Raw genomic sequence first — 8089 nt, forward strand, 5'->3', positions numbered from 1 at the left:
AGTGTAGGTGTGATGTGCCTGTGTTGCTGGATTCCATATACTCATGCATAATTTCACGCCCTACTGTGATTGGAGCACAGCAGCCCTCTCCCTTGCGTGTATGCTCTCCAGCCGTTTGGTTCTTTCGCTCTCTGCCTCCCACGAATCTTCCCGCTGTAACGCAATTCGCTGTTGGTCGTATGCGGTCCAATCGAACATGTTGTGTCGTATCGTAATGTTGCGTGTTTTAATTGCAGCAACATGTTGCGAAGAGTGATCTTTGGCAACATGTTGCCGGGCACCATGAATCATTGGTTTTACATATGTGTTGCTTCTTGTTTATTACATGTTTGTTGTGTGGAACATTATTGTGGAATATTATGTTCCTCACACTTCCCCCCTTCTTCTGGAGCGATTTGCCCGCCCCCGTTCTTAGTGACTTTTTGTTTTTTCGTTGGTTTTGGTTTTCATTGGACTCAGGTCGCATCTTTTTGTTGGCCTTTTGGCATCTTTTTTTATGTTGGTTTCTGGTTTTTTATCTTTTCTATGGTTTCTGTCGGATTAGGGCATCTTTTCTTCCTTGATTTATGTTTATGGCCCGTTCCTCATCTTATTACTTTACTCGTTTAATTTACCTGTTTCCTTTTTTTTTTTATTTTGGTCTCGCCGAATCTGGTTCCACCGCATCACATGTTACTTGTTGTTCTGTGTCTATATCCTCTGTTTGTTGTTTGAGCTGGCTAATGTGTGCTTGTCTGCTCTTTCCTGTGACTTCATGCAGCCCAGCTTGCATATGACTGGGGATGTGAATCCCAGTACCGTGTAAGGCCCTCCAAATTTGGGTGCTAGTTTTGCAGCAAATCCTTTTGCTGCATTCGACAGATGATGCTCCTTTGCCCATACCGCAGATCCAATCGCCGGCCTCCATTCTCGCCGTCTCAAATTATAATGACGTGCCTGATCTTGCGCCGCAGTCTCCATGTTCCTTCTGATGAGTTCGAAAAGTTCTTTCATCTGGTTGGCTTTTTCCTCTGGTGTTGCTTGTTTTTTTCCTGTGCCTTTTGTGACGCTGTCATATATGGCTCCCGGCATTCTTGGTTCTCGGCCTTGCACCACATATGCTGGCGTGAATCCAGTTGCTTGCGATTGGCTTGTGTTTGTTGCCAATGTCTGGCCAGCACTCGTCCCAATTCCGCTGGTTGTCTCCTCCATATTGGGCAATCATTGTCTTGACAGTTCTATTTACTCGTTAAGTCTGATTTTCCTGAGGCGTATATGGCGCTGTTAATTGGTGGCTGCTTCCCCATCCTTCTAGCACTTTCTTGAAGATCCTGCTCTTGAATTGGACTCCATTATGCGATATGACTACTTTTGGTGTCCCGAATCTTGACAAAATCCTTTTTCTGAAGGCCTTCACCGAGTTCTCTGCAGGTGCCTTGCGCATGGGTATGATCTCTGTCCATTTCGAGAAACGGTCCATAATTACCAGCAGCATTGAATTTCCGTGTTTTGATCTGGGCAACGGCCCAACAAAGTCCGCGCATATTGTTGCCCATGGCTCCTCAGGCACCTTTGTTAACAATTTTATTGCCGCTTGTTGTTGATTAGGTTTGAATTGTGGACATGTCATGCATTTCCCGACGAAAATTCTGATGTCTCTTTGCATTCCCGGCCAGTAGTAGGTCCTAGCAATTGTTCGCCGGTTGCCCGTATGACCGGCCGCTGATGTGTGGTTTTCCTTCATTATTTGGTGTCGTAGACTCTTTGGCACACACATTTTCCATGCCACCACTTCTATAACGTTTCTATATAATTGGCTATTCTCCACCACATACTCTGTATATTTCTGTGGCTGTTGCTTGATTTTTTTCATCATATCCTGAATCCATCCAAACTCCTTATTGGCTTGTCGTAGCCTAGCACCGTTGTCTGTTATGCGATTGCATATTTCCATTGGTTGCCTCGACAGGGCGTCCGCTACTATGTTCAGCTTGCCTTTCCAATACGATATTTCAAAGTCGTACTGTTGTAGTTCTAATGCTCATCTTGCTATTCGACCTGTGGGACTGTCTATACTGTTTAACCATTTTAGTGCCATGTGATCGGTCACTACTTTGAAATGGTATCCTTCTAGGTATGGCCTCAGTTTTCGTACAGCCCATACTAGCGCCAGACACTCTTTTTCAGTTGCAGAATAATTTTTCTCCGACGAATTTAGTTCTCTAGATAGATATGATAGGACCCTCTCGCCATCTTCTGTGTTGTGTAGGAGGATTGCTCCTAGTCCCATGTTGCTTGCGTCTGTCTGTAGCACAAACAGTTCCGTGAAGTCCGGTCATGCTAATACTTGTCCATTTGTTAGTTTTTCTTTCACTGCGTCGAATACTTCCTGATGGTCTTCATTCCATGGCCACCTTGTTTTTTTCTTAAGTAGCGCGTTTAGTGGATGCGTTAGACTTGCAAATCCTGGTACGAATCTTCTGTACCATGAAGCTACCCCTATATATTGTCGTAATTCCTTCACACATGTTGGCGGTTTTAGCTGGGCTATTGCTGCTACTTTGTCCTACGTGTTACTACGTGTCCTAGAAACTTTAATTCCTTTCTGAAGAACTGGCACTTCTCTGAGTTGATCCGGTGTATCCCCACTTTTGACGGTTTGTCCCCACCCTTTTTTTTGTGGGTTCAATTGTTTGTCTTCTTTGGTTATTTTTCCCATCGGTTTTGTCCAGCGCTCCTTCACTTCCCCATCTTGGTGGTACGAATGCGGGAATCGTCAGAGTAGCCATGTTCATTTTATGGAACGCCTCGGCCTCCTTGTGCTCACCGTTCTCGCCTGTCTGTGCTGCGCTCGTTCCTGGTTTTGGTTTGAACATTTTTGTGAACTTGTCGTCTAATCTGCTTATCTCTTCCTTCCATTCTGGGTCAGACTCGTTGTTGTCTACCCATTCGCCTAGCTGTTTTCTCATCTTCTCTGCCGTGCCGTTCATGCTGACTCCGATTCTTTGGCCTGTCTGTAGCAGATCCTCCTTCTTCATGTGATAAATCCAACTTTTACCCATTTTAATCTCAGTATTCACCCTTTATTTCGTTTGAATTTTACCAGTATAGCACGTTGGGCGCCAGTTGTAACGATCCTTTTCGTCCTTCAGAATAATTTCAATTTTTAGGGCGAGGTTCGGCACAACAAATTTTATTTTGTGCTCCGTGAAATTATGACACAATGATTTATATGTATAAATTATGTTGGTGTTTATTTGTATACTTTTTTTATTTTTTTTTTTCATTTTTTTGTCCAATTCAACTGCCGCCGTGTGCAGACGTGTTTTTTAATGCACTCCGCAAAAATTGATTGTAAAAAAAAAAAAAAAAGTCTGCGTTTGCAAAAAGTTGTGTAGGGCTCTCAGTCGCCTCAGAGACGCCTATTTACAATCATATGCTCTAATAGCAATCTAATAGCAATAAATACTAAGTTGCAACAACAAAGTGCGTAATTTTTACAAAAGCCATGTCCACCAATTCGGGCCCAAGCTCTCTCGATCCCCACCAACAACAGCTACAAGAACTAATTGTACAACAACAACGTGAGCGTCGACTCTCAGTCCAACGCAACAACGCGTACTTTTCGGTGGTGTCGCCGACCCCACCGAATGCTAACGTAAGCAATAACACCGAAAGTGCCAGTCACTCAGCAATTAACAGCAACTTACCGTGGAGAGAGCAGTGTGCTTCTCCATCAATATCGATAACTGGGTCACCGATTGCACCAACCAGCACCGTCAGCTCGTTGACAGCAACTACTGCAACGTCTGCCGAAGTATTGACCTGCCTCAAGCCGTCAACGACAAGTCGCCCAGAGTCAGCCACAATAGTAAACCCAACGACTTCTGTCCAAACTGGAATGGACAGATATATTAAAATAACTAAGCGGAAGCTAAGCCCGCAAAAGAAAAAAAGTGGCAATACGCCGAAAATAACCAAACCAAATGAACGAGTAGCACCCCTTAGCGGGAATCGTTTTAAAATTCTTGCCGATCAGCAAGACGATCAAGCCGGCGCTGTAGATAAAGTTAAATCGGCTAGACCACCCCCTTTATACATCCGTGGAGCCAACTGCAGCGCCCTGATTTCGAAGCTAGTAGAAACAGTAGGGGCAAATAACTTTGTTGTAACCCCTCTCAATAGGGGTAATATTAAAGAAATTAAATGTCAAGCCCAAACTGAGGACAATTTCCGCATCATCGAAAAGTACCTCCGTAATGCTAACATCAACTTCTATACCTACCAACTAAAAAGCAGTAAAGGGCTCCAGGTTGTGTTAAAGGGGATTGAGCCATCGGTCCCTACTCAAGAAATAGCAGACGCGTTGGTCGAAAAAGGGTTTGCGGTCAAGTCCGTTGTCAACATCATCAACAGGAACAAAGTCGCACAGCCGCTCTTTAAAATCGAGCTCCAACCAGATGCAAAGCGGTCGAAGCCAAATGAAGTGCACCCGATCTACAACCTACAGCTTCTATTGCACAGAAGAATCACCGTAGAGGAGCCCCATAAGAGACGCCAACCACCGCAGTGTAAAAACTGTGGAGGGAACCACACGGCCAACTACAGAGGATCCTGTCTTTAAGGATCTTAAATCACACCTTAACGGGCGGAAACCCCCAGCTGGACCAAAAATCATCTTCAACGCCTCCAAAACTACACCGGAGGTCTTCTTCGCCAAGGCTGCTAGATCATCCAACATGACTGCTACAACCAGTCCTAGTGTATCCTTCGCTAGTGTGCTCCGAACTGGACAGACGGAGCCCGCGAAAGAGACCCCGTCACTCCGCCATCTACAGAATCCGCAACCTAGCGCACCAGAGCTTGGCCAGCAAACTCCAAGTGGTCTAGAGGCCCTATTGATCTCACTCAATCAAAACATGACCACTTTTATGACGTTCATGCAAAACTGTATGCACGAACTGATGCGGAATCAAAACCTGCTTATCCAGAAGCTTATCGAGAATAAATAATGGCTTCCCTACGTCTATGTCTTTGGAATGCTAACGGCATCTCCAAGCACAAAAATGAACTGCAACTATTCCTAGACTCATGTGAAATCGACGTTTTGCTGATTTCGGAAACACATTTAACATCAAAAAATAATTTTCAAATACCAAAATATACCTTCTACGCAACAAACCATCCAGACGGAAAAGCTCATGGCGGGACCGGTATCCTAATCAAAAACCGTATAAAACACTCGTTCCTCAACAGATTTGAAACACAGCACCTACAAGCAACTGCTATAACCGTCCAAACCAGCTGCGGCAACACTACATTGGTCGCCCTTTACTGTCCACCACGCTTCTCAATCTCTGAAAAGGAATTTACCGATTTCTTTAACACACTCGGAGATCGCTTCATTGCAGCAGGGGACTATAACGCCAAACATACGCACTGGGGATCTCGCCTGGTAAATCCTAAAGGAAAGCAGTTGTACAACACAATAGTCAACCCTCTCAATAAGATGGATTGCGTCTCACCGGGTAGGCCTACTTATTGGCCCACAGATCCACAGAAAGTGCCCGACTTGATTGATTTCGCAGTAACCAAGAGGATTCCACGTAATCGGATCACTGCGGAAACACTGCTAGATTTAACTTCCGATCACTCTCCAGTGCTATTCACATTATTAACAAGACCTCAAGTACTTGATCGCCCATATAGGCTTACAAACAACAAAACAAATTGGCTTAAATTTAAAATGTACATGAGTGCCCACATTGACTGTTCGCCGAAACTGGATGCTGCAGAGGACATTGATATGTGCGTCTCTGCACTTGAGTCGATGATGGGAGCTGCAGCAAGAGTATCTACTCCACATGCCTCTTCTTACACCAAACCTGTTGACAGGCCTACGAACCGGCGGATAGAACAATTAGTAACGGAAAAACGACGTCTAAGAAGAGAATGGCAGATTACTCGATCACCAGCAGCAAAACTTCGCCTAAGGCAAGCTCATCGCAACCTCTCCAAGGCGTTAAGACAAGAGGAAAGCTGGGCTCAAAGGAAATACATAGAAAAGCTCAGTCCAACCAGCACTAAACATCCTCTGTGGAAAGCCCACCCAACTTTAAGCGCTCCTACAGAGACAATTTCACCGATAAGGAGTCCAACCGGTGGATGGGCCCGCAGTGACGAAGAGAGGGCATCCGTATTTGCCACACATCTTAAAATGGTTTTCCAGCCAAATCCAACATCAAACTCATCTGTACTTCCCCCTTCGAACACATTAACGGATAGTGAGTACTCGGAACTCCAATCGGACGAGATCACTGCAGTTATTAAAAACCACATAAAGCCGAAAAAAGCCCCTGGCCATGACCTAATCACACCGAAAATGATCCTAGAACTCCCTATCATTGCAATACAATATATCTGCAAACTGTTCAACGCTATAATAAAAATTGGCTACTTCCCAAGAACATGGAAAAAGTCCACTATCATCATGATTCCTAAAGTGGGAAAGGACAAAACCCAGCCATCATCCTATAGGCCAATTAGTTTGCTGCCATGTCTTTCGAAGCTTTTTGAAAAGGTCCTGCAGATCCGCCTAAACTCATTTCTGGCATCGGAGAACACAATCCCTTCACACCAGTTTGGCTTCCGCGAAAAACATGATACAATTGAACAAGTCAAGTCATAACATCCGAAATACGAACAGCATTCGAACTAAAAGAATACTGTGCGGCTGTCTTTCTCGACGTTGCCCAGGCTTTCGATAGAGTTTGGCTGGAGGGTCTGATGTTCAAAATCCGGCAAAAACTGCCACAGTACACACACAAACTCATGGAATCTTACCTTTACAATAGGAAATTCGCTGTAAGATGTAATGGCTCCGTCTCCGCTGATTTTGAAATCAAAGCTGGTGTACCGCAAGGCAGTGTACTCGGCCCATTGCTCTACCTGCTGTACACTGCAGACCTACCAACGAGTTTAGGACTTACAACGTCCACTTTTGCCGATGACATGGCAATCCTTAGCAGATCCAAATGCCCAATACAAGCCTCTGCAAAACTAGAGGAACACCTTAAGGTGGTAGAGGAATGGCTAGCAACCTGGCGTATCCGGGTCAACAAGCAGAAATGCAAACATGTTACATTTACGCTTAACAGAAGAAACTGCCCAGCTCTAATGCTAAACAACGTACCAGTTCCTCAAGCCGTGGATGTCACTTACCTTGGCATCCACCTAGACAGAAGACTAACTTGGCGCAAGCACATCGAAGCAAAAAAGTCACAGCTTAAACTGAAAGCGAGTAGCCTACATTGGATCATCAATGCTCGGTCCCCTCTACGTCTGGAGTATAAAGTCCTCCTATACAACTCCGTACTGAAACCCATCTGGACTTACGGAGCCGTACTATGGGGAAATGCAAGTACCAGCAATGTCGATATTATACAAAGAGCGCAGTCGAAGATTTTAAGATCAATCACGGGGGCACGAACTAATAATAGAACTCGTCTTAAAAGAAATGACAGACCAACCCTATAACAAGTGATTAGGGCCGCCTGCACTATCCCCAGGATTTATCTTAAGTACTAGTCTAAGAAAAATATCTCAAACTTGTTGTTAGGCTCTAATTTAAGAGTAGATTCAACAAATATATATTAAACGTTAAAAAAAAAAAAAAAAAAAAAAAAAAAAAAAATTGTATACTTTGGGTTTTGGTGGAATATTTATATATTATTTTACACTGATTTGGGTTGCTGTTTATACTGGCTGCGTAATTATTTATTTTACATTCAGATTTGTTGCTGCTTGTGGAGTCTATAAGGTTACTCGTAAGGCCTTATAACTCGATGATTTGCTCGTACTAGTAGATTGCTAGGCGCCGAATACTCTTAAGGTTACTCGTAAGGCCAAAAGAGATTTGGTGCTTCGCTTCTTGCTGATCAGGACTCGATGACTTGATACCTTGATCTTGACTCGACGACTTGATGATGTCCTGACTCGCTGCTCGCCTTATATAGGCATCTTGGGCCTCTAGAATCACTTGGTGTGATACCGCTATACAGCCGGTGAATTTCCATCGGCCCGTCGCTTTCATCCACGCTGTTGCCATGTG

At 44.3% G+C, this 8089-nt stretch overlaps 1 protein-coding gene across 1 annotated transcript; it reads right to left on the bottom strand.

Moving 5' to 3' along the window:
* Window positions 1-1228: 1228 nt before the first annotated feature.
* Window positions 1229-3041, bottom strand: LOC124461524 (uncharacterized protein K02A2.6-like). Its single transcript, XM_047013023.1, has 2 exons — window positions 2723-3041; window positions 1229-1974 (listed from the first exon to the last, which is right to left on the bottom strand). The coding sequence occupies exons 1-2, from the start codon at window positions 3039-3041 to the stop codon at window positions 1229-1231; spliced, it is 1065 nt and encodes a 354-aa protein (XP_046868979.1).
* Between the last annotated feature and the right edge of the window lie 5048 nt (window positions 3042-8089).

Source organism: Drosophila willistoni, unplaced genomic scaffold, assembly GCF_018902025.1.
Source record: "Drosophila willistoni isolate 14030-0811.24 unplaced genomic scaffold, UCI_dwil_1.1 Seg526, whole genome shotgun sequence".
NCBI lineage: Eukaryota > Metazoa > Arthropoda > Insecta > Diptera > Drosophilidae > Drosophila > Drosophila willistoni.